The 27,165-nt window shown below is 39.5% G+C and overlaps 1 protein-coding gene across 1 annotated transcript in view; it reads left to right on the plus strand.

Moving 5' to 3' along the window:
- klhl2 (kelch-like family member 2) overlaps positions 1-26,763 on the plus strand; it is a 99,606-nt gene extending 72,843 nt beyond the window's left edge. The window contains 6 exon segments of the mRNA XM_052041286.1: positions 2,157-2,354; positions 4,087-4,188; positions 6,359-6,487; positions 20,807-20,947; positions 21,044-21,187; positions 24,944-26,763. Of these exon segments, the coding sequence (XP_051897246.1) occupies positions 2,157-2,354; positions 4,087-4,188; positions 6,359-6,487; positions 20,807-20,947; positions 21,044-21,187; positions 24,944-24,972 (743 nt within the window). The 3' untranslated portion in view covers positions 24,973-26,763.
- The last annotated feature ends 402 nt before the right edge of the window (positions 26,764-27,165 follow it).

Below are 27,165 nucleotides of genomic sequence, written 5' to 3' on the forward strand. Positions count from 1 at the left end.
TTTATTAGTTGTAACAAAAATAGCTAAGTAAATGTGTATTTGCGTAGCTTCATTATTACCATTGTTTATTTTTGAAATACCTAATAATGGAATAATACAGAAGACTTTCATTTATACAGTACATTTCATATACCTACCATAATATCCCAAACAGGTACAATTTTACAGGGCTTTGGTGAGGTGACACCCAGAGTACAATTGACTGTTTTGGCTAGTTTATTTAAGGAAGGATATACTTGCTTTGGAGAAGGTGAAACAAAAGTTCTTACAGCATCAGAGGTTAGGATTGAACTTGGGTCACTGGTGCTGTGAGGCAGTATTTCTTCTAGCTGAACCACTGTGCTGCTTGATCAAGCTATAAATTAGTTGACTTGATATAAATGACCTGACGTTGTCAGTCCTGCCTGAGTGATGGCATCTTGGAAGGTTACGAGCTCATTGGATTATTGAGGGAGCACTGGACTGTCACCTGTGTCATCTTTTGATTAAAATGTCTCTTCTAATTCCCTTTTGAATCACGTTAAAGATCCCATTGCACTCATGTGAAGAAGAGCAGGGGCTTCCTAGTCAATATTTCTCTCTCATCCAAGATCACTGAGATTTAGGTGGTCATTATCTCATTGCTGTTTGTGCAACAAATGTTTGTGCGTACAAATTAATTGCCTCATTTGCCGCATTATACAGTGACTACACTTCAGAAGTACTTTGTTGGCTGTAAAACCTTAAGCACCTTGGGTAATGCAACTTTACTTTGGTTAGAAGATGCAAGGCTCCAACACAGTAGTGTATGTGGAGGTTGACTCTGGAACATTAAGTGATACATGGTAGAAACATTGATTAGATTTTAAATTAAATTTATTCAGTGCTGTAGTGGAGAGTCTGGGTGTATCTCCTGATTATTTTTGTAGTACATTTGAAAGTTGGGTGGCAGGGTGTGCATTAAGTAATCACTGGGAATTACAGTTCTGTGAACAGACATGGGGCCAGATCTTGCAGAAACCTGTCTTGTTAGATTTCAGCTCAGAGTTTGTATTGAACCACATCCAAGCTGATAAAACAGTGAAGTATCATGATCTGCGGTAAATGACAAGTTTATGAATTAGGAAAGATGCAAAAGAACAATAAAGAAGGAAATGGGACAAATTGAAATCAAATGATGTACAGAAAGAGAAATAGACATTGAAAGAAAAAGTTAGAAAAAGATTCAGTTTTATAAATCATTAGCAGTAGGAATTGGACACCAAGGTTTTGGCTTTTCCTTTCTGAGCCATAACTTTCTGCATCAAATTTAATTACTATTACATTTTGCATCAAGGACCTGAAGTTATTTGAGGTTGATGGTGAACTGGCTAATGGTGGAGTGGAACAAATAGTCGAGCAATTTTAGGTGATATGCAACTTGGTGGATATCGCTACTTTCAAATTAGCTGAGCAATTTAAATATAGCATAAATTATACATCAATGCATAATTTAAATGTTGATGTTTTGCTGGTAACTCTGTTCTATTATCTTTTTAAACCTTTTTGAGAATGGCGTAGTCAACAGTTAGTCAGGAGTATTTTCTTAGTATGACTCACTGTTGAAAGAAATATTTGCAAGATAAACTTGGAAAAGCTGAGATCTATCCTGCAGTATTCCTTTTAATGCCCTGTTCTTGGATTTTGTGATAATCAGGCTTCCTGTACTCATCAAACCTATTTACATCTGCAATGCAAAACTAAGTTATTCCATAAGTATACTTAATTTGATAAACTACTGAAATAGGAAGCCAAAATGTCTCTAATTTTATATTCCATTAACCAAAGTTTACAGAATGATGAAGTTGGTTAACTTCTTCAATCTCCCCAGATTTATATCAAACTACATAGGGATTTGTAGAGGGATACAGCACAGAAACAAGCCCTTCGCCCCACTAATACATGCCAACCACAAACCATCCATATGTCACAACAAAAGACAAGGTTTCCTGATCAGTACCAGTAATGTCTGTACAAAGAACAATTAAGAAAAAAAAGGACAGAAGTTAATGTTTTTCATGCAGCCATTCATGTAGAGCTACGATAAACCTGTTGAATTAAACATTGCATTTTAGTTTTAGTGAAATTATGATCAATGACGTGAATTGCATTTTCATCCTTGTCCTTATTCTCTGCAGGTGTTATGTGTATGGGTGGGCTGGTTTATGCTGTTGGAGGTTTTAATGGCTCACTAAGAGTAAGAACCGTTGATTCGTATGACCCAGTCAAAGACCAGTGGTTCAACAATGCTAACATGCAGGACAGACGGAGCACTCTGGGAGCTGCAGTACTGAATGGAATGCTGTACGCGGTTGGAGGATTTGATGGAAGTACAGGTATGTCGAAATATACGATGTATTAATGGATGGGTGAGTTTTCAATCTATGTAGCTTGTTGGCCTATTAGTTAAAGGTCTGTCCTTTTATTAAACAAAGATACTACAAGCCATATACTCTCTGTGTGTATATATGTATGTATAATATATCTATCTGTGTGTGTGTATATATGTGTGTGTATATATATGTATATAATATAAAAATATAATTTAACTAAAAGCCTCTACTTTCAGCTTGAGAAACATTTATATCATTGAGTCACACTCACAAATTGCATGGTATTATGTTTTAGTGACACACTTGCAGCACGTATTCTTGCTTTTTACAGTCAACCCAAATAATTCCATTATGTGCCCAATTTGGAGTGTAATTGTTGGTAGTCCCATTGTAGATGTGTGGAGGTGAAAAAGAGTGGATCTTGGTTAGGGCTGGGCGTGGGGAATGGAGGAGGATTGCTAAAACAAATTAATGATGGTAAACGGAAATGTTAAAATTTGGGAGCAAGTCGGAAGCAGAAATCCACCAGGAGCTAAATTAGAGTGAAATGGAAAAATCAGCAGATTATAAATAATAAAAAAAAATAAAGGTAGCTAAATAGTGAATAAAAGCATGCTAGTTTGGTACATTTATTACTTAGTTCTTTGCACCTGGTTATCAAGAAGTTCATTGGACAACTTGGTGCGATTTATTTATTTATTCTGACTTTGATTTTATCTCCTCTCTGGATCAGGTTATAACTCTTGTTTCTTATTGTAGAAAATATTAAGATTGTTTAGTAGTGGGGAAAATAAAACATAACAGGATTTATTACTTGGTCCAAAGCTAAGCCATACAAATCACAAAGGTTCAGATTGTGCTGAATTAACTTTCCCCAGATGAACTTGGTAAATTGGTTTATTATTGTAACATGTACTGAGGTACAGTGGAAAAACTAGTCTTGCATACCATTCATACAGATCAATTCATTACAACAGTATGAGGTAAAACAATAAACAGAATGCAGAATAAAGTGCAACAGTTACAGAGAAAATGTAGGGCAGGTAGACAATAAGGTGCAAGGTCACAACGAGGTAGATTGTGAGGTCAAGAGTCATACTAGGGAACCATTCAATAGTCTTAGAACAGCAGGATAGAAGCTGGTGGTTCTAGGATGGGGAAAGAGAAAGTCCATCTGAGTTTCTGCTAACCATTCACTGATGCCCTTCTAAAAAGGGAAGGAATGTGAACGACCGATGAAGGCAAGATTCAATGCTCTAATACAGCTTGCTGATACTGATTTTCTAGAATAGCTACAAGTTACCTGCCCAAGAACTGCAAGACTATGTTTGTTAATATCGTTAAAAGATATGGGTGCAGGAGGGAATATTTTTAAAAATAGGGAATGAGTGGAGGGTTAAGTTGAGCATTTGGATAGGAATTGAAATATCACATTAAAGACCTAGTTTAGGTTTAATGACAAATTGGAAGTTTTCTTCATTTTTGTTCCCCTCCTAATTTTTGAAACTGGATGATCTATTGAATTCCATTCCACAGTTTACTATGCAAGGATTATGAGCTCATAACTTCTAGGTTGCTTGTCCAATACCGTGCCTTCTGGGCTGCTGATTCAGATATAGATTTCTTTTAGCTATGTTGATTGACATTTTCTGTTAATTATATTCAAACAATACATTCTGATATCAGTAAGCTGAATGCCTATTTTACAAGCATATAATGTTGCTGTATTTTACAGGTTTGTCATCTGTGGAGGTGTATAATGCCAAAGCGAATGAGTGGTTTCATGTAGCTCCAATGAACACCAGAAGAAGCAGTGTTGGTGTAGGTGTTGTAGGAGGTATGCACTGCTGAACCTGTTTTGTGCAGTAAATTTAAAAATCCATTGTACATGTCCTTTCATGTTTTGACATTAATGCATATTATGATGAATAATACAGGACAGTGAATTGATGGAATAAAAAACAGAAAATGCTGGAAACATTCAGGAGGTTAGACAGCATTTTCTGTTTTATTTCAGATTTCCAGCATCTGCATTTTTTAAAGATTTTCATTTATTAGTGAATTGATGGTTCTCACTCAAGGACCTAATACATTGATTTTTCTCACTGAGATTATGAATTATAGTTGTCTGGAGGCCAGTTTCCTTTAAAAGTACTAAAAGCTGGTACCAGCTGGGTATTCTTGTGTTGCTTTTCAGTATTTTAATCTTAGTTGTTTTGCTTGGAAGCTAAATTACAAATAGTTAATAATATCTGTATCACAGGAGTGTTGTTTAATTCACTTACCTGGTAATGAACTGCATTGCTAGTATTTGTCATAATAATTAAACTATAGCGTTAGTTGTTATTCCATACCAGAAGCTACTGGTTCTGCTGAAATGGGTGACAAGCTATGAAAGCACTTTAGTGAAAGAATTGGTTTCAGATGTATCCTGAAAAGAAGGAGAAAGTTTGCAACCTCCTGGTTAATGGTATTTAATAGGTTCTTGAAACATTTGCTCTTTTTTGGTATAAGTTTTGGTGCTTTAGAATTTTTCTTTTCCTTTATGCTATTTGTCTCAGCCCAAAGTCAGTGATCAACAAAAGATAATTTAGTTAAATATTAGTTCATAGTTGGATGTAGGGATTTTGTTTTCCTCTCCCTTCCTTCTTCCCACCTGCCCCTTTCCCCTTCACTCCCTATGAAAACCATTTACTACTTGTCATACAGTCATAGTTTTTGAACACCTTTATCTCTAAATCACTTTACTGTTGGTTATGAGCAAGCTATTGAATGGAGGCATTTCAAGAGACCCTCATCAAATGATCACTAGATTTCCACATGTGAGGACTTCAACAACAACAACTTTCAGTTTTTATAATGCCTTTAACACAGTAAAATGTCCCAATGGCTTCACGAGCTTCATTCAACAAAATATGATGCTGATCCATACCCAGAGACATTTGGGAAAGATAACCAAAACATTGCCACAGAGGTTTTGATGAGAAACTTGGAGTTGTGGAGACTAAGAGTTTGTGATGGAATTCTAGATTTCAAGACCTCAGTGATGTGCAAGAGAAGATCTGGATGAGTTTACTATCTCAAGACTGGGGGAGATTATAAACATGGATAGCAATCCAGTATTGGAGCTCTAAACATAATTACTGCATGAACTGATATCCACTAATTCGACATAAAGACTTCCGGATTCATTTGGATCTGATGCTCTCTGCTTAGCATTGGGGAAAATATCATATATAGAACATCAGAAGGTGTTTAATATCTTTCTACAACATGGGTTGAATCATACTCCTCTTATGCTGACCATTACATAGAAAGTCGCCAGCAAGTTCCTCTTTGTGGGTCATTTTATCAATGATTTTTAAGCCTGTGAATTACAACGAAAAGGCAGAGATGAGGTGGATGTCAGATGCTTGAGCATCTGTCCTCCTGCTGGACTCAGCACAAATTGTCTTGAACTGGGCCTCTGGATTTGCTTTGAATCCAGCCCTGAATGGGAGATGGCCTTGATTGAAAAGGTAAGTAGCTTATTTTCCTTTTATTTTGCTGTATTCTTAATTAATTTTCTCTACTTTAAAGTATTTTCAAATAAATTGTTTTTGTGTAGTTTTTATGTTTTAAATTATTTAAATCTATTTGAACTATTTTTAGATGACTTTATTGAAACATGTCAAACCATCTAAAAGGCTTTCACATCAGGGAGATGTCAAAAAAACTATGCAGCTCACAGTCTGGCTACAGAACTGAGACCTTGTAGTTATTTGGAATCACAGCCATGTGAAATGTGGCCATGAGGGAAGATGGGGGTGGGGAGGGGCAATGCCAGATGCTGCACAATCCAGCGCTATACCTGATCTGTGAGAATTAATATTATACATCATCCAAGAATATTTAGCATCTTTTAAGATGGTCCCATTTTTCCCAGTAATAGTATTTCTGGATGTATGTAAAACAAAAAAAATAATATGTAGTCCTTTAATCAAGTTTTTGAATTTTGTTTTTATTAGGTGTGCTATACGCTGTTGGTGGCTATGATGGAGCATCACGACAATGTCTTAGCTCTGTGGAGGCCTACAACTCTGCCAAAAATGAATGGGCTTATATTGCAGAAATGAGCACACGACGCAGTGGAGCAGGTGGGAAACAAGGAAAATACAAACAACACTTGGTTTTTGATATTTTAAGGAGAAAGAAATGCAGGACTATGGGCAAAGATCAGCACTTTGGCGAGTTAGCACAATGGGATGAAAAATTTCTGTTCTCTTTCATTCTGAGCCCATTAAAGGCAGAAACTTGTCCCTTTTTATTGATATTTAATTTCTGCAGTCCGACAATGTAGAAATGTCTTCATGGTATCACAGAATGGTTACAGCATGGAAGAAAGCTGTTGAGTCTGTACCACCTCTGTATAAGAGCAGTCTCACTGATACTAATCCTCTGACCTCTTTCCCCATGCCCTGTAAATTTTTTTCAGATACTTCTCCATCTCCCTTTTGAACATTACAATTGAATCTGCTACTATCCCTACTAGCACATTCCAGACCATAACTACTTGCCTCATATACAAGTTTTCCCTTGTCACTCATTATTTTTGCCGATTATGGTTACTATTTGTAACTTGGTTCTTGATCCTTCTGCCAATGGAAACTGTTCTTTTTGTCTACTGTCTCTACCCTTCGTGATTTTAAATATCTCACTTGGATCCCTTGCAGCTGCCTCCTTCAAGGAGAACAACCCCAGATTCTCTTAATTTGTCTCTTGTCCCTGAAATAATTTGGGGGAAAATGTTTCTGCAGTCTCTAAAGCCTGTACCTTTTCTATAGTGTGGAGTCCAGAACTGGACACAATAACGTGGTTCTGACCAAACTGGTGTTTTTTCAAGGTTTATGACTTCCTTGCTGTTGTACTTAAAAAGACCAAGATCTTGTTTGTTCTTTTAACCACTTTCTTAAGCTGCCTTGCCACTTCCAATGAACTAAACGCATATTACCAAGACCTCTCTGTTTTTGTACTCCTTTTAGAAATATGCCTTTTGCTTTATATTGCAACTACCCCTTGTTCTTCCTACCAAAATACAACAATTGGTGTTAAATCTCGGTGTTAAATTTAATCTTTCACCTATTTTCCCATTCCACCAACCTGCCATTGAAGTCTTTTAATCCCCTCCTCCTCAGATCACCAGCACTTGGTTTTGTGTTTGCTGCAGATTCAGAAATTACACCCTGTACAGGCAAGCCCATGTCATTAATATATTAAGAAAAACAATATTGTTGTTTGAAACTGCAGAACTGCAAAAGGTGCAGGCCTGTGAGAAGTACGGGGGCAGGTGTGGGAAAAGAGATGATTCTGCGCAGCTTAGCCCAATACTAATTTGTGAGAGTTAGTATTATTTCTTTGTGAACTGTGCTGTTTACTGTTCGTGGTTAGGATGGGGCATTACAATGTCTTGCTCCATCAATGTACAGACCCACTGTACACTTCCCTCTAGTCTGAGAAACATCCTTCTGCTTCTAGTGTTTCGTACTAACTAACTAGATCCAAGCTGCTGCAACCTCTTTTATTCTGTGAGCTTCTACCTTGATGATGCCTATCGTGTGGCACTTTATCAATGCCATTTGGAAGTGTGTGTGTGTGTATATAGAGAGAGAGGGGGAGAGAATAGAGAGAGAGAGAGAGGGATAGAATAGGGAATAGAGAGAGATGTATAGATACCACCTTTGTTGCATTTCCCTCATTGATCCTCTTTGTTCCTTCATCAAAACTCCAAGTTAGTTCGACACGATATGTCTTTGACAGATTTGTGTAACTGACAACTAATTATGTCCCTTATTATTGTTTCATGAACTCTCCCCACTCGCAAGTTGGCTTGACAGGTATGTAGTTAGAGGGTTTACACCTGTACTTTTTTTTGAACAAAGGTCTAATATTTTAAATTTTTCAGTCTTCAGATACCACACCTGAATATATTCATTTTTTGAAACATTATGGCAATTCTCTCTCAGCAACCTAGGATTTATTCCAGCTAGATTAGATGATTTATCAATGTGCCCTTAACCTTTCTAAACCTCTATCAATTTTTAGCCCATCCGGTGACCCAACTCCCTTTTCCTTTGCTGAAACACTGGCAGCCACCTTCCTTTTGTAAAGACTGTTCAAATATTCTCCAGCCATTTTTCTGTCTTTGAGTAGATTTCATTTTTGATCTTTGATTGTCCCCTTACAATATCTTTCTCATTTGTTTGCCTATAGATTATTTTGGGATTCTCTTTTATGTTTGCTGTCAATCGTTTTTTTTTCATGCTCTTTCTTTGACCCTTTTATTTTGTTTCTTTTTCTCTCTGAACTTTCCGTAACTAGTTAGTGCATATTAACAACCTGGGAATCAATGTGCTTTTTTTTTTGGTTTAAAAAAAGAGTAGAGCCTTTTTTAAGTCATGCAAGGAGTTGAGGCTTTAATTTCCCTACCCTTCTTCCTCATAGAAATGTACAGTGGCATGCAAAAGTTCGGGCACCCTGGTCAAAATTTCTGTTACTGTGAATAGCTAAGCGAGTAAAAGATGACCTGATTTCCAAAAGGCATAAAGTTAAAGAGAGCACATTTTTTTAATATTTTAAGCAAGGTTACTTTTTTATTTCCTTTTGTTTTAGTTTCAAAATAACAAAGGAAAAGGGCCCGAAGCAAAAGTTTGGGCACCCTGCATGGTCAGTACTTAGTAACACCCCCTTTGGCAAGTATCACAGCTTGTAAACGCTTTCTGCAGACAGCTAAGAGTCTTTCAATTCTTGTTTGGGGGATTTTCGCCCATTCTTCCTTGCAAAAGGCTTCTAGTTCTGTGAGATTCTTTGGCCGTCTTGCATGCACTGCTCTTTTGTGGTCTATCCACAGATTTTCGATGATGTTTAGGTCAGGGGACTGTGAGGGACATGGCAAAACCTTCGGCTTGTGCCTCTTGAGGTAGTCCGTTGTGGATTTTGAGATGTGTTTAGGATCATTATCCTGTTGTAGAAGCCATCCTCCTTTCATCTTCAGCTTTTTTTACAGACAGTGTGCTGTTTGCTTCCAGAATTTGCTGGTATTTAATTGAATTCATTCTTCCCTCTACCAGTGAAACGTTCCCCGTGCCACTGGCTACAACACAAGCCCAAAGCATAATCGATCCATCCCCGTGCTTAACAGTTGGAGAGGTGTTCTTTTCATGAAATTCTGCACCCTTTTTTCTTCAAACATACCTTTGCTCATTGCAGCCAAAAAGTTCTATTTTATCTTCATCAGTCCACAGGACTTGTTTCCAAAATGCATCAGGCTTGTTTAGATGTTCCTTTGCAAACTTCTGATGCTGAATTTTGTGGTGAGGATGCAGGAAAGTTTGGAGAAAAAAGGGTGCAGAATTTCATGAAAAAACACCTCTCCAACTGTTAAGCACAGGGGTGGATCGATCATGCTTTGGGCTTGTGTTGCAGCCAGTGGCACGGGGAATGTTTCACTGGTAGAGGGAAGAATGAATTCAATTAAGTACTAGCAAATTCTGGAAGCAAACATCACACTGTCTGTTTTCTAAAAAAAAGCTGAAGTTGGAAAGAGAGAGGCTTCTACAACAGGATAATGATCCTAAACACACCTCAAAATCCACAGTGGACTACTTCAAGAGGCACAAGCTGAAGGTTTTGCCATGGCCCTCACAGTCCCCCGACCTAAACATCATCGCAAATCTGTGGATAGACCTCAAAAGAGCAGTGCATGCAAGATGGCCCAAGAATCTCACAGAACTAGAAGCCTTTTGCAAGGAAGAATGGGTGAAAATCCCCCCCAGCAAGAATGAAAAGACTCTTAGCTGGCTACAGAAAGTGTTTACAAGCTGTGATACTTGCCAAAGGGGGTGTTACTAAGTACTGACCATGTAGGGTGCCCAAACTTTTGCTTCGGGCCCTTTTCCTTTTTTGTTATTTTGAAACTGTAAAAGATGGAAATAAAAAAAAGTAATCTTGCTTAAAATATTAAAGAAATGTGTCATCTTTAACTTTATGCCTTTTGGAAATCAGGTCATTTACTTGTTTAGCTATTCACAGTAACAGAAATTTTGACCAGGGATGCCCAAACTTTTGCATGCCGCTGTGCCTACACTGTAGGTACTGTTATGTTTGCTCTTCATCAAGAGACAAACTTGGTGTGGGTTTAATATCTGAACATTTATTAAAACAACAACAGACAGACTGGCTTGCTTTCCCGCTTTTTCACCAGCCACCTCCTGTTTCCCCCATGTGACCCCTTGCATTGCCAACTGGGAACTGTGGTTGTTTATTTTAACTACATAATAACACATTTTCCCCCTTTAAAGAAAAAAAACAAACACAATACTTTGTCCTTAAAAACCTGCCAAGAACCCTTGTCCACTCAGCAGCTTTCAATCAGTCTGAGGTGGTTTAATGGTCCTTTTTGGTCTGGTACTTATTTTCGCAGGTGTGTTGCTTTCATTTGCTGCATTGGTGTTTTTCTGGGAACTCTGGTCCACGTGTTCATTTTCTCCATATGCTGGCCTCTTTGGTGTACTGACAGGGGATGGGTCACAGCCATGGGTTGGAGCTTGTGGTTGTAGATCCACGAGGTTCCTCCCCAGAGGTGTCCCTCACTCCGTCTGGCTCTGGTATGAATGTGGATTTACTTCCTCTTGCACAAATCCTTGCATGGGCCATTTGCCAGAATCATGATCTCGGATTCGCACTTGATCCACCGGCTTCAGGACTGGTCGGCTTTTCACTGTCTTGTTATTCTGTTTCTGTTTTTCTTTCCCTTCCTCCTTGGCCTGTTTGACCTTGTTTGCTCCTTCAGGTGTCAACAGGCTTTCATGTATTGGAAGGTTAGTGCGTATGTGTCGACCCATCAGCATTTGGGCTGGTGAAAGGCCGTTCTGCAGTGGCGCACTTCTGTAAATCATTAGACTTCTGTGGAAATCCTCTTGTCCATCTTGCGCTTTCTTCATGAGACCCTTCACCACCTTAACTGAACTCTCTGCTAGGCCATTAGATTTTGGATGATGTGGGCTTGAGGTTATATGTCGAAACCCCCCAAACATTGGCAAAGGATTCAAATTCACAGCTCAAATTGTGGACCATTGTCTGATACTACTTCAAATGGAACTCCGTGCCTCGCAAACACAGCTTTCAGGAACGTGATAATTGCTTTGCTGGACGTTGATTGCAGTGTCGCAACCTCTGGGTAATTGGAAAAGTACTCTGTTACAACAATATGGCTCTTAATATGGCTCTTCCCATTAGTCAAACAAATCCACTCCAACTCTGAAATACGGCCTGTCTGGTACAGGGTGTGGTGTAAGTGGTTCTGCTTGCTGCTTTGCTCTGTAGGTAAGGCATATTTCACATGAAGGAGTGGTCTGGCTCATGCCTTGTTCATTCTTGGCCAGTACATCACTTCACATGTTCTACGTTTACATTTTTCCTCTCCAAGGTGCCCTTCTTGTATCTTCTGGAGCATCTCCTTGTGTAGTGACACTGGAATCACAAACCTGTTCCCTTCGAAGACCATATCTTTCACTACTGACGGTTCAGCTCTGCATGCCCAATAATCCGGAATACACATTGGACAGTTATCGTTTGCTGCTGACCATCCTTTCTGTATTGTATCCTTGAGTACTTTCATTGCTTCATCTGCCTCTCCTGCTTTCCTAATCTGCTCTGTTCTATCTGGAGTTACTGGAAGAGAGGTGACAATCATGTCAACATAGGCCTGTATATCTGCATTAAGCTGTTGCTCTTTTCTGTCTTGTTGACTGCTTGAGACAGCATATCAGCAGCAAACGTATATTTTCCCGGAGTGTAGATTATCTTCACATCATATTTCTGCAGCCTTATCAACATGTGCTGTATCCTCATGGGACAGTCATTCAGTGGTTTGGACATAATTGAGACCAATGTCTTATGGCCTGTCTCCACTTCAATAGCTTGCCCATAGATGTACTGATGGAACCTTTCACATGCATATGTAGTGGCGAGAAGCTCTCTCTATTTGTGCATAGTTGGCTTCCGCACTTGTTAAAGCCCTTGATGCATAGATCACAAGATAAGGGAGCAGAAGTAGCCCATTGAGTCTGCTCCAAAGAAAAGGAGAAAAAGAAAAAAGAAATGAGAAATTGGTTGGGGGGGGGGGGTTGGAGGTCTGCTCCATGAGCAAAAAAAAACTATTCTAAGCCCAATTTCCGGCCTTATCCCCCATATCCCTTGATACCTTGACTAATTAGATATCTATCTAGCTCCTCCTCAAACACCTCCACTGCTGTACGTGGCAAGGAATTCCATAAATTCACTACCTCTGGCTAAAGAAATTTCTCCTCATCTCTGTTTTAAACCTGTACCCTCTAATTCTTAGATTGTGCCCTCTGGTCCTGGACTCACCCACCAAGGGAAGCAGCTTGGCCACATCTACTCTGTCCAGTCCTTTCAACATTTTAAATGTTTCTGAGGACCCCTCTCATTCTTCTGTACTCCAATGAGTATGGTTCAAGAGCCAACAAATGCTCATCATATGTAAGCCCTTTCATTCCGGGAATCATCCACGTAAATCTCCTCTGAACCCCCTCCAACATCAGCATGTCCTTCCTAAGATATGGGGCCCAAAACTGTACACAGTATTCCAAATGAGTCCTCACCAGTGCCCCGTAGAGCCTCATTAACACTTCCTTATTTTTATACACTATACCTTGAAATGAATGCAGACATAGCATTTGCTTTCTTTACCACCGATCCGACCTGGTGGTTAACCTTTAGGGTATCCTGCATGAGTACCCCCAAGTCCCTTTGTACTTCTGTACTTTGAATTTCCTTCCCTTCCAGATAATAATCTGTCCGTTTATTTCTGTTTCCAAAGTGTACAACTGCATATTTCTCAACATTGAATCTCATCTGCCATTTCCTTGCCCATTTTCCTAAACTATCTAGGTCTCTCTGCAACCTTTTTGTCTCCTCAATACTCTCTACTCCTCCACCAATCTTGGTGTCATCCGCAAACTTAGCCACAAAGCCATTCACTCCATCATCCAAATTGTTAATGTACAGGGTAAAAAGAAGCGGCCCCAACACTGACCCCTGCGGAAAACCCCTAGTAACTGGTAGCCAACCAGAAAAGGATCCTTTTATTCCCACCCTTTGCTTTCTGCCTACCAGGCAATGCTCCACCCATTCTGTTACCCTACCTGTAATTCCATGACCTCTCATCTTATTAATCAGTCTCTTGTGTGGCACCTTGTCGATGGCCTTCTGAAAGTCTAAATACACAACATTTTCCGCCTCTCCTTTATCCACCCTACCTGAGATTTCTTCAAAAAACTCCAATAGGTTGGTCAGGCAGGATCTTCCCTTCACGAAACCATGTTGGCTTGGGCCTATCTTGCCTTGCACCTCTAGGTGCAAGCCAAGACAAAATCTAACCTCATTCTTGAGGATCAATTCTAATAACTTTCCCATCACCGACGTCAGACTAATAGGTCTGTAATTTCCTTTATGCTGCCTCCTGCCTTTCTTATACAGCGGAACTACATTTGCAACCCTCCAGTCCTCTGGAACCATGCTGGAGTCGATCGATTCCTGGAAAATTATCACCAATGCCTCCGCTATCTCTAAAGCCACCTCCTTCAGAACCCAGGGATGCACCTCATCCGGTCTGGGAGACTTATCAGTCTTTAGTCCATTTAGCTTTCCTAGCACCTTCACTCTAGTAATCTTAACTGAACTCAGTTCCATTTCTTGAGACCCCTGACTATCTGGTATATTGCTGATGTCCTCCACAGTGAAGACCGATGCAAAATACTCATTTAGTTCCTCTGCCATCTCTTTATCGTCTATTATAGTCTCTCCTGCACCATTATCGATTGGTCCTATATCAACCCCTGTCTCTCTTTTACTCCTTATATATTTAAAAAAAACTCTTAATATCCTTTCGAATGTTATCTGCCAACTTCCTTTGTAAAGTTTGTAAAGTTATAAAGAGTTTGTAGAGAGTACCTCTGTGGTGGTCCCACTCGAAAATCGGTATCTCATTTTAGATTCCGTTGGAGAGGATGACCCGACAGAGGAAGACCACCGCAGCCGGGACTTTGACACCATGCCTGGTGCTGTGGTCCAGCGGGGAAAGAGTAATGCAGTGGTTATTGGGGATTCTATAGTGAGGGGAATGGATAACAGATTCTGTGAAACTGACAATGAATCCTGGATGGTGTGTTGCCTCCCTGGTGCCAGGGTACGGGATGTCACGGACCGGCTCCAGAATATTCTGAGGGAAGAGGGTGATCAGCCAGAAGTCTTGGTACATGTAGGTACCAATGACATAGGTAGAAAAAGAAGAGGTCCTGAAGGAGGAATACAAGGAGTTAGGAAGAAAGTTGAGAAGTAGGACCTCTAAGGTGGTAATTTCAGGATTACTACCTGTGCCACATGCTAATGGAAGTAAGAATAGAAAGATCTGGCAAATGAATGTGTGGCTGAGTGACTGGTGCAGGGGGCAGGGCTTCAGATTTCTGGATCATTGGGACCTTTTTTTTGGGGGAGGCATGACCTATTCACTAAGGATGGGTTACACCTAAACTCCAAAGGGTCCAGTATCCTGGAGGGAATGTTTAATTTAGCTGTTGGGGAAGGTTTAAGCTAATCTGGCAGGGGGATGGAAACCAGGATGTTAGGATACAAGATGTTAGGATAAGGGAGGAGGTTTATAGAAACAAGTCTAAGACAGTGTACAGTGAGGATGGCAAGAAGGACAGGCAGGTGAAAAGTCAGGATAATTTGCTGAACAATAGAAGTACAACAAAATCAATAGCAGATACTGGACTAAATGTACCATACTTGCGTGCACGTAGCATTAGGAATAAAGTAGATGACCTAGTGGCACAATTACAGATTAATAAATACGACATTGTGGCAATCACCGAGTTATGGCTTTATGATGGATGTGATTGGGAAGTAAATGTCCAGGGGTACACAGTGTATAGGAAGGATAGGTGGGTAGGCAGAGGGGGTGGTGTGGCCATGATGGTTAATGATATAAAATCAATAGAAAGGAAGGACATTTGGTCAGAAGAGGTGGAATCCTTCTGGGTGGAGCTAAGAAATAGCACGGGTAAAAGGACAATAGTACCAGTTATATATAGGCCCCCTATTAGCAGTCAGGAAGTAGACTATAAGTTGCAGTTAGAAATAGAAGCAGTGTGTCAGAGTGACAACGTTAAGAAAATTTAAGGGGGATTTTAACATGAAGGTGGACTGGGAAATCCAGCAAGGCAGTAGATCTTAGGAGAGAGAGTTTGTGGAATGTCTACGGGATGGCTTTTTGGAGCAACTTGTTGATGAGCCCACCAGGGGATTGGGTGCTGTGTAACGAATCGGAGGTGATTAGGGAACTAAAGGTAAAGGAACCATTAGGAATTAGTGAACACAATATGATTGAGCTTAATTTCAAATTTGAGAAGGAGAAGCTGATAACTGGTGTATTGATATTTCAGTGGAACAAAGGATATTACAGTGGCATGAGAGAGGAGCTGGCCCAAATTGATTGGAAGTGTAAGCTAGCTGGAGGGACAGTGGAGCAGAAATGGATGGAATTTCTACAAGAAATAAGGAAAATGCAGGATAGATATATTCCAAGAAAAAAGGTTTTGAATGGAAAAAAAGGCACAAATGTGGATAACGAGAGAGGTGAAGGCTAAAATAAAAGCAAAAGGGAGGGCATACAAGGAAACAAAAATTAGTGGGAAAACAGAAGACTGGGAAACTTTTTAAAAACCTGCAGAAAGAAACTAAAAGTCATTAGGAAAGAAAAGATGAATTTACAAACTCTTTATAACTTCTGTCTATTTCTTGCTCGCTCTCCCTAATCAGCTGAAGGTCATCAAGCAGCTGCTCCAAACTCTCAACACGTTCCTTGAGGAGCTGCATCTCGGTGCACTTTGTGCAGATGTAGTTATCGGGGAGGCTGGTAGTCTCCCAGGGTCCCCACATCTGGCACTCCCAATATAAGACCAACCCCAGATGCATACTGCTATAGTACTGTCCAATACTATACTACTGATATAAATAAACTAATAACTTACCCCCTCTCTAAATCTCGCCTCTTACCCGGTCTCGCCAAAGCCCAAACCACTCTGCTCCCTCTCACTCCGCTGCCCACTCCATCATGCTGCTGCAGTAGTACTGATCCAAGGCCGTGCTGGGACGCATCAGCTGATATCCTGATACTCTTTTCCGGATCATAAAACTTCAGCACGGGCTCTTCAGTTAGGACCCTTTTCAATGTCTAGAAACACTCTTCTTGCTCATGAGACCAAATCCATTCATTCTGTTGCTCAAGGAGTGACCTAAGTGGTTTTGACACTGTTGACAGTCGAGGGATGAATTAGCCAGGTAAGTCACCATCCCTAAGAAACGTCTCACCACCTTTGTTTTGGGGCCTCTCCATGTTTTCTATGGCTGACGTCCTTGGGTCAGGCTTCACTCCCTCTTCAAAGATGACATCTCCTATGAAGGTCAGTGTCTTAACACCAAACTCACATTTCTCTTTATTTAATTTCAAATTGACATTCCTTGTGACGTCAAGCACTTGTCTCAGTCGAGTATTGTGTTCCTCCTTGGTGGACCCCCAGACAATGATGTCATCCATCATGGTCTCGACACCAGGTATGTCCTCAAAAATCATGTGGATGGTTTTATGGTAGACTTCTGGTGTGGACAGGATCCCATATGGCAGCCGAAGACAGTGATATCTTCCCTGTGCTGTGTTAAAAGTACGCAGTCTCAAACTTGCCTCATCAAGTTTCATCTGCCAAAACACAGATGATGCATCAAGCTTGCTAAATCGTTTGGCACTTGAAAACCTGGACATGATCTCCTCCCGTGTTGGCAATTTAAAATGCTCTCTCTTGATGGCTTTATTAAGATCTCTTGGGTTTAGACATATCTGCAATGCTCCATTTTTCTTTTGCACAATAACCAGTGAACTCAACCAATCTGTTGGTTCTTCAATTTTCTGTATGACATTCATCCATTCCATGTGTGCTAATTCTTGGTTAAGTTTATCTCTAAGTTGAAACGGAACTTTCCTGCATGCATAGACAACAGGAGCCACTGCCTCATCTATGTGAATTTTGTGTACACCGGGTAAGCATCTGAGCCCCTCAAAGACATCTGCATACTCTTCCATGAGTGTTATGTGGTCATCTTTGGTATGTGAAGCTACTATGAAAACTCTTTTCACTAGGTTGAGCTTTTCACATGCACTCAGACCTAATATTGGCTGTACTCTCTTTTCTACAATCAGTAGCTGTGATTTTAAGTGCTGCCCTTTGTGCTTAAAGGTCACCATACAGTCCCCTTTTACTGGAACTTTCTCTCCTATGTAGCCTGTCATTTTTAACTTCACAGGGTAAATCTTACTCTTTACTATGAGAGTCTTATAATCATTAATGGATGATAGATTCACCTGAGCTCTAGTGTCAAGCTTGAATGGAATTAGTCTCATTCACAGTTACTGGAACAATCCATTCTGTTTTACCAGCAGCCACAGTCTGTACAGAATCCACAAAGAATTCCTCCATTTTCTCATCAACCGTGTGCACCTTTCTCTTGTTAGCCCCAGCTTTGCAGCACTTTGCAAAGTGATTCTTCTTCCCACAGCTATTGCAGGACTTCCCATAAGCAGAACACATCTTTGGAATGTGTCTATCTCCACATCTGCTGCATTTGCTGTGTGAGCCTTTTTGCTTTGCTGTTGCTTTCAGAAATGCCTTGGGAGCTGCTTCTCTGTTTTCACAGCATGTATTGTTGTGTCTGCTCTGTACAGCTCCTTAGCTTGTGCTCGTATGGTTTCTGCTGACCTGCACATATTCACCACCTTTTCCAGGGTCAAATCTTTTTCACGCAACAGTCTTTCTCTGAGTCCGTTATTTGGAATTCCACAAACTATTTTGTCTTTAACTAGTGAGTTTCTCAAATCTCCAAATTCACGAGACTTACTCAGTATGTGAAGTATTGGTCGAAGCTAACACTTTGTTTCTGGTGACAGGAAAAAAATTTGTATCTCTCAAATGTGATGTTTTTACTTGACATATAGTACTCCTCAAATTTTTCCATCAAAGTACCCAACTCAAAAGCTGTCTCATCACTTTGAAAGCTGTTATAGATGTCCAAAGCATCTTCGCCAATCACGTGCAGAAAAATACGCTTTCAATTTTTCATTGTTCCTTCCCGCTCCACTAGCATCTACGTAAATATATGTTGAATCACTGTTTGAAGCGTTTCCAATTATCAGCTAGATTGCCAGTAAACTGCATAGGCTTGGGAGGACTTAGCTTATCCATAACGGGAACTCTCGGCCTCTCACCTGAATCTCTTGGCAAATCCGGTGACTGCTGAACTTCTGTCTTTTTACAGCTTCTCTTTTGTACTCTGAGTCTCTTTCTCAATTGCACACAGTATTCATTTACTTTCCTTGTTCAGACCTCACACCAACTATTGACACCATGTTATGTTGTCTCTTCATCAAGAGACACACTTGGCGTGGGTTTAACATCTGAACATTTATTACAACAACAACAACAACAACAGACTGGCTTGCTTTGCCACTCTTTCACCAGACACTTCCTGTTCCCCCATGTGACCCCTTGTATTGCCTACTGGGAACTGTAGTTCTTTATTATAACTACATAACAACACATAATAACACAGGTACACTTGTAGGTACAATGTATCTAATGTCTCCACCTTAAAGGTCACCAGTTGTTCAATTACAGTTTTGTCTGATCTGAGTTTGGTTTCTCCAGTGTAGAGGCCACATTTTGTGCACCATACGCACTTCCAATCATCTGGAAAGATTCTTGTGTCCTGAGATGGTGGAAGAGGTGAAAGGACAAGTGTTGAATCTTTAATTGTATGGGAAATTATTGTCAGAGGGATGTGATTGATGGAAATGAGCAAGTCGGAGTCACAGAGGGAATAGTGGCTTCAGACTGCTCAAAGGGGAGTGAATGGAAAGGTGTGTCTGCTGGTAGAATCTCATTTGAGGATGGTGGAAATTACAAATTATGATCTATTGAATGTGGAGGCTGGTAAGATGGAAGCTGAGGACAAGGGGAACCATATCCTTGCTGTGGCTGGGAGGAGAGTTGGCCAGAACAGAATTGGAGGAAATATCTCCACTTTGTCCAATTTCTCTGGCTCCATTGTTTTCTTATCAGATGTTTCACACCAGCACTTCTGAGATGTCTTCCTCTTCCCTTCATTGTGGCTGCTCTCAATCATGGTTGACAGGGTTCTCAACCACAAAGCGGAGATATCACAGAAAGCAGAGTGAGACAAGGTGTAGTCAAGGTAGCTGCAGGGGTTGGAGGTCTTATAATGTATATTGGTAGTTAAATTTTCCCCTGAGATTAAGATGGAAAAGTCAAGGAAAGGAAGTGTCAGTAATGGAATGTGCAGAAGTGAATTCAGTCCCAAGTAGGACTGAAAGAAGGGCTGTTGCATGTGTTCCCTAAAGAGGCTCTCATAGCTTGGGCCCATGTGAGTCCTGCAGTGCTACACCTTTGATTTGGAGAAAATGCTTAGAGTGAAAGAGAAATTGTTCAATGTAAGAATGTCCAACAAAACTCAGTTGTTAACTTGAGGGACAACAACTAATTTTCCTGTAATATTAACTGTGTTCTCTCTCCACAGATGCTACCTGATATGTAGAATATTTCCAGCATTCTCTTTTATTTCAGATTTCTGGCAGTTGCTGTGTTCTGTATCTCATGGTTCCAGCACTTTTTTTAAATTAACTTCTCTTTTGTCCTCATTCATCTCACTTTACATACCTCCAGACCGAGGTTAACAAGTACTCAATACGCCCTTTTAGGAGGGATCAATAGTATTTCTGTCACCTGTTAGGGACATGCGCTTTGATCTCTTGACTCCTCCCCTTCTTGCAACTTAAAACTTGCTTTTTTTTAAAAAAAAATCTTTTTTCCAGCTTTGATGAAAGGTCAAATTCTGTTTCTCCACAAATGCTGCTTGGCCTGCTGAGGTTCTGTAGTATTTTATGTTTTTATTTCAGATTTCCAGTATCTGCTGCTTTTTTTTTTGCTTTTCAGGCTGTTTTGATGTTTTCTGGAATATAATAGTCCTGCTTATTTGTAATGGTTTAAAAAAAAGTTATTCAGATAAACGATGCCAAATTTATTACTGTGACCAAATACATCTATGCATTTTGTCAATTATGTTTAGAACTAGCTTTAAATGTGGTAGTGGTGGCAGGAGGACTCTCAGAAGTGTTCTTGCTTCCCGTCATTTCCACCCTTCCCTGGTCCTTTGAGTCATCTAAGAAAGCCTAATTCAGGGCTGTTGTGGTTCTACTGGCAAGTGCAGGAATAGGGGAGCAATATTTTAAGCAATTCAAAGGCATTTGGATCTTTGTTTTTCTGCAGGTGTGGGAGTTTTAAATGGTTTACTCTACGCTGTTGGAGGTCACGATGGCCCACTGGTGAGGAAAAGTGTAGAAATGTATGATGTCTCTTCAAATACCTGGAAGCAGGTTGCCGACATGAATATGTGCAGAAGAAATGCAGGTAGGAATGGTTAAATGAAAGATTGTATGTTTTTGTGTACCAGGTGCAGGAGTGATCTTGATCAAGAGTGATCTTTCTCTCCATTACCTCTGACAGGTGTTTGTGCTGTAAATGGTCTATTGTATGTAGCTGGTGGAGATGATGGTTCATGTAACCTCGCATCTGTGGAATATTACAACCCAGCATTAGATAAATGGATACTTCTACCACAATGTATGAGCACTGGAAGAAGTTATGCAGGTAAAAATCTCACTTGCTGATTTTTCTTTTCTGAATTTATAAAGCCATATTTTCCACACCTCATCAGTTTTAATTTCATTTGCCAGCTTGATTTGTCCTTTGCACAAATTGATTCACTTGTGCCCAACTGCAGTAAGTTCTTCCTCATAGAGGTTCATTGGAGCATTTCATCTTTCAAATCTACAATATACAATACCAGAATTACTTTTACAAATCAATATTTTTCATTATTCATTAACCAGGAAAAACAAGGGAATAAACAATCTGGAAAAATTCTAGGAAGTCATAAGTAGAAGTTTAGATGCAAGTTTCCATCTTTGTTGGACCTCTAACTTTTGGGTACATAAATGTGGGCAAAATTAAGATTTCAATAAGAATATTATACATTGTGGATAAATTTAATGAGCTATTGCTTTTTAATTGAGGGTGACAGTAATTGATACAGTCATCATCTACCATCTATTGCAGGAATCGGTTTTGATGAAATACTGCCATGATCATTGCAGCAGGTTATTGGGAAATTCATTGGACAATTTGGGCATGATTATTTATTCTGATTTTTTTTTTATATATACCTGTTTTCTTTTTTGGAACATGTCACTCCAACTTAATTTCTTATTGTGACTTAAGAGAGGAAATAACTGCAACAAGATTGCATCATCATTGTTCCGTGGCCCAAATTAGTAAGACGTGTTTAATTCTAATGGAACGACAGCTATTTCTTACGGTCCTGAAGAAGGGTCCTGACCCGAAACGTTGACCTCCTGCTTTTTTCCACAGATGCTGCCTGGCCTGCTGAGTTCCTCCAGCATAGTCGTGTTTTTCATCTAGATTCCAGCATCTGCAGTCCTTTTGCTTCTCTAGCTATTTCTTTAACAATAGCATCACAATTTTTCCAGCAAAAAAAACTTTTTTTATTTACTCTTCTCAGTAAAGAACTAGGAAATGCCAATTGGATCAGTGATTGATTTTACATTGCAATTGCATACCATGTAAGAAATGCATGCATTGAATTTCTCATGCATCTCATTTCCTATGGGAAATTTACAAACATCATCTAAGAAATTAATCAAATTCAAGCTTTATTCAAGTAATTAGAGTCTGGCTGTCCTTTGAAGCTAGCACATAACCTTCAGGCAACACCCCTGTACTTACATACACAGACAGAAATTTCAAGCAAACAGGCAGCAGACCTGTGTTAAATGTGCTGTAAATACATAACTCTGTGAATTTGTTCACAACAGAATAATACTCTTCCTGACAACAGCCAACAAAAAGGCTTTGTAAATCGCCTTCCATGCAGAAAACATATCAAAGTACTTCACAGAAAGTACATGCAGATAACAGTGGACTACATGGGGCTGGCAGAACAAGTAGGAGTAGGTCTTAAGGTGCATCCTAAAGAGAAGAGAAAATGTTTTGTGGTGGAATTTTCAGAGCAACAGAGTTGGCAGTTTGCCTCGAGCTGCCAATAATTTGACAATGTGACAATAATCAGGAGGTATAAGCCAGAATTGAAGGAGTGCAGACATTGCAATAGATTCTGGGCCAGAGAAGGCATTTAAGCACGGGACAAATGTAATTTAGTAAGCACAGGGATAATGCAAATGAGATTTGGTACATATTAGGATATAGAACAATGTTTTAGATGATGTGAAGGATGTGGAAGATGGAAGTGATGGAAAATCCATCTCTGGATGATATATTTACTCAGCTAAATCTTGTATTTAAAGAAATAATGTAAATTTAAGGGGGGGGGGAAATTTGACAAATTCAACAGAAGTCAACAAGAAGTTTTGCTCCATTATTATCTGGTGCATCTAGAAATCAGTTTAGCTGTAATGTTATTCCAATGGACAAAACAGTCAAACAATATTCACTATATGACTTTCACATAGGTATACTGCCATAAAAACGAAACCACCCTAGCTTTGAGCCATCCTTCACAGGAAAACAAGGGAACCATAATCAGAAAAAAAAGCTATAACTCTCACTCCATGCTCTGTGCAATAAGAATAGGTTCATAATAGGCAGTCCTTCGGTATTGAGGATGACTGACTTCCACTCCAGTTTTGTCATTTCTGAGGGGACTGACAAGGCCAGTGTGGAAGCGGCAAACTGTCCCACAAATGGGGTAGGAGGTGCTTGATGGGGTCGGTGGGTTAGTTTGCTCCTTCAGCCATTTACACAAGACTTCTCAAATTTCTTAATGCTATCCCAAATGCTCCTTTTCTACTTTGAATGGTCGTGGGTCAGGGATTCCCAAGAGTCAGTAGGGATATTGCACTTTATTTTAAAGGAGCACATACTTGAACCTTTACCTCTGTCCATCTGGTAATCTCTCCTGTTACAGAGCTCCGATGTATCTGATTCAGGACTCTGGTGTTAGGAATGTGAATAGTGTGGCCTGTCAAACAGCCTATTGAGGGTAACTGTGGCCTCAATGTCAGGGATGTAGACCTTGGAGAGGACTCTGACATTGGTTTCTTTATCCTTCCAGTGAATTTGGAGAATGTTACTGAGACACCTTTGGTATTTTTCCATTGTCTTGAGGTGCCTGCTATAGTTTGGGCCTCAACCACTTAAGAGGACAAAGATCATTGCTGCCCAGTGGACTGACTTTTGTGCCGGGTCTGAGGTCTTAATCTTCAAACACCCTTTTCCTTAATCAACCAAAGTCTGTTCTGGTGCATTGAAGGAAGTGGTAAATTTAATCACTGCTGTCTGCTTTCACTGAAAGTTGGCTCCAGAGATATGGGAAGGAGTCCATGTTTTCCAGGATCTTGGCATGAATCTTTGTTGGAGGGCAGTGTTGTACAGTGGGGAGAATTTGCCAGCAGACCTTTGTCTTGCAAACCTTGAGTGTAAGGTCTATATTGTTATGTGCTTCTGCGAATGAGTCAACAAAGGTTTGGAGCTTGGCCATTGAGCAAGCACAAACTCACAACCTCAAACCTTGCTCATGGACTACCCTCAAAGCAATGAAAGAGAATGATCCCTACAAAATCCTCAATTGATTGGTAGATTAGGTGACACCAATGCCTAGCTTTCTCCAGTCTGATAATCAGGTGGGTGGAGGAGCTGTTAGTTAAAATTGCAGCAGACATGGAATGGTAACACATTTATAGGGTCAGCAAAATTTGAGAAGGATTTTCTGTATTCCCTCATTGTTGACAGAGTTGAAGACATTTGTGAGGTTACAGTGGGGATTAGTGCTGTTGTCTAAATTATTCTTGATTTTTGCCTTTAAGGATGAATACATTTAATATTTATTATGAGGAAAGTTTTTTGAAAGTGTTTCAGAGTTTTTAAAATGTTTGAGGAATTTATCCTGAATTTGGGCTGTCTAATTCATGCTTCTGCATTGTACAGAATTCCTCTTTTTGGTATTGATTCATTCCTACTTTTCTTTGGCTCTTGGGTTACTTGGGTTGTTGTCATGAAAAGTGGTATTGTAAGAATTCAGGGTACAACACTAAGCCGAAATTACAGAAGGACATAAGCCATGTATTTTACAGCTAGTAGGGCTGGACAATAATTGCTGGCCACACTAGCAACAATCATACCTTGGTAATTTTTTAAAGTGCTAATGCATTTTCCTTGCCTGAAGGAATGAATTTTCCAGGTGTTTCCTTACCCTAGTTTAGAGTCTCACTTGTCGTTCATGGTTATGGATGATTTCTGAGATGTTTGTGAAATCTTCTGTTTTGCTCCTGCAAATGTCTTCATACATAATCAACCTTTTCTTCTTTTTAGGTGTTACAGTAATTGACAAACCTTTATGACTAAAGTATGCTGGATATGGTGAATTCTGGATTCTTCATTGAAATGGTACTTCATGAAGTAGCTCAACTTTTTAGCACTTCTTTGCTAATGATTACATTAGAAGCAAGCATTTAAAGCAATGTGGAAAAGGACAGACAACCATGTCTTGTCAGCAAGAACAGAAGATTATGATGATTGCACTTGATAGAAGCACTACATGGAAAGGGACTACATTACAGCTATTAGTAAGTAGTGTTGGAATGGAGCCTTGATGTATAGGATTTGAAATTTTAAAAGCTGCTATAGAAATACTGACTTTTGCCAGTCAAGATGAATTTGAGCATTGTGTCAAAGAAACCAACATATTGTTATGGATATTACAGGTTATGTCTTCACAAATTTTGTGAAAAGGAATCGGAGTAATGGTTACAATTGTGTTATGGCAAATAAGTTGCTTCCATATGCCTGAATATGGAGGCTGACATGTAAGGTGCCAACAGATACATTTGGGTTCCAGGACCATAATTTTGTCTACGTATGCTGTTGGCACAGCACTTCAAGACTTGATTAAATATTTTAATTTATTTTTGATTTGGTACTGAGAAAATGCCAGTTGAGAGTAGTAGTATTTGTAGGTAATGAGAGTTTAACACCAAGTTATCATGTGGAGAAAAACAAAGACTGTACCAAAACTTTTAAATGCAGTTTGGATTTTAAAATACATCATTCAATTAATGTAAATGCAGGAAAAAATTGAAATGTATAATTTGTTCTGTTTTATTAAATCATGTCCACATTTTGATGCATTCCTACATTTCTGTAACTCTTGATTTACTTAGTGGTTCTTGGCATGAAGAGTAGTGTTGCAAGTTTATATTACTAAATTTGTGTGCATTTTCCTTGAATTGCATGTAGTATTGCCAATGTGCAGTATATTTATGTACTGGTTACATTTTGCTGCTGTTTATTTTGTGGTAACACTTGCCAGTTTTGATTCGTATTTGCATAAATACTATAAGGAATATGAACACTGAATTTGTTTGGGGAGGAAAACTGTTCCTGCATTTGACTAAAACTGTTTAAATAAAACTTTCTATTGTGTTTGATTGTAAATTTTATCATTTTTTTGTCGAAAGACTGTCATATACGTATATCTGGAATTTAAAAGGTATTAGGATTAGCACCTGTTTAAATTAGGTGAGATGGATTTGATATAAGCTTGCCAGACATTTATTTGAAGTTTTATTGATGGTATGTAATCTGTTTTGCATATAATGTTATGACATCTGCTAGAAAACACCTTTTTTAATCTGCATTGTTTTCATTTTGTCATCCACATCTGAGACCTTTGAGAAGTTTGTTTCAAACAATAGGGAAAATTCATATCGGTAAGGTTTTTATGTGTCCCTTAGCCACTTTCCAAAGAGACACCTTTCATTCAAATCTGAAGAACTTTGGCTAATTGCCATTTTTATCTCCAATTATTTAAATTTAATGGGGTCTTTTTCACAGAACGTGGAACAGTACAGAACATGGAACAAGCCCTTTGGCCCATGATGTTTGTGTCGACCATGATGCCAAATTAAACTAATCCCATCTGCCTGCTATATCGCTCTATTCCCTGCCTGTTCATGTGCATGTTTGAATGCTTTTTAAACATTTGCAATCATATCTCTGCTTTCACCATTTCCCCTGGCAGTGTGTTGCAGGTACCTACCATGGTCTCTGGGGTGGTGGGTGACTGATTTATCTACCCTATCTATGCCTCTCATAACTTTATATACAGTGGCATGCAAAAGTTTGGGCACCCCTGGTCAAAATTTCTATTACTGTGAATAGCTAAGCGAGTAAAAGATGACCTGATTTCCAAAAGGCATAAAGTTAAAGATGACACATTTCTTTAATATTTTAAGCAAGATTACTTTTTTATTTCCATCTTTTACAGTTTCAAAATAACAAAAAAGGAAAAGGGCCCAAAGCAAAAGTTTGGGCACCCTGCATGGTCAGTACTTAGTAACACCCCCTTTGGCAAGTATCACAGCTTGTAAATGCTTTCTGCAGGCAGCTAAGAGTCTTTCAATTCTTGTTTGGGGGATTTTCGCCCATTCTTCCTTGCAAAAGGTTTCTAGTTCTGTGAGGTTCTTGGGCCGTCTTGCATGCACTGCTCTTTTGAGGTCTATCCACAGATTTGTGATGATGTTTAGGTCAGGGGA

Source organism: Pristis pectinata, chromosome 2 (genome assembly GCF_009764475.1).
Source record: "Pristis pectinata isolate sPriPec2 chromosome 2, sPriPec2.1.pri, whole genome shotgun sequence".
Classification (NCBI taxonomy): domain Eukaryota; kingdom Metazoa; phylum Chordata; class Chondrichthyes; order Rhinopristiformes; family Pristidae; genus Pristis; species Pristis pectinata.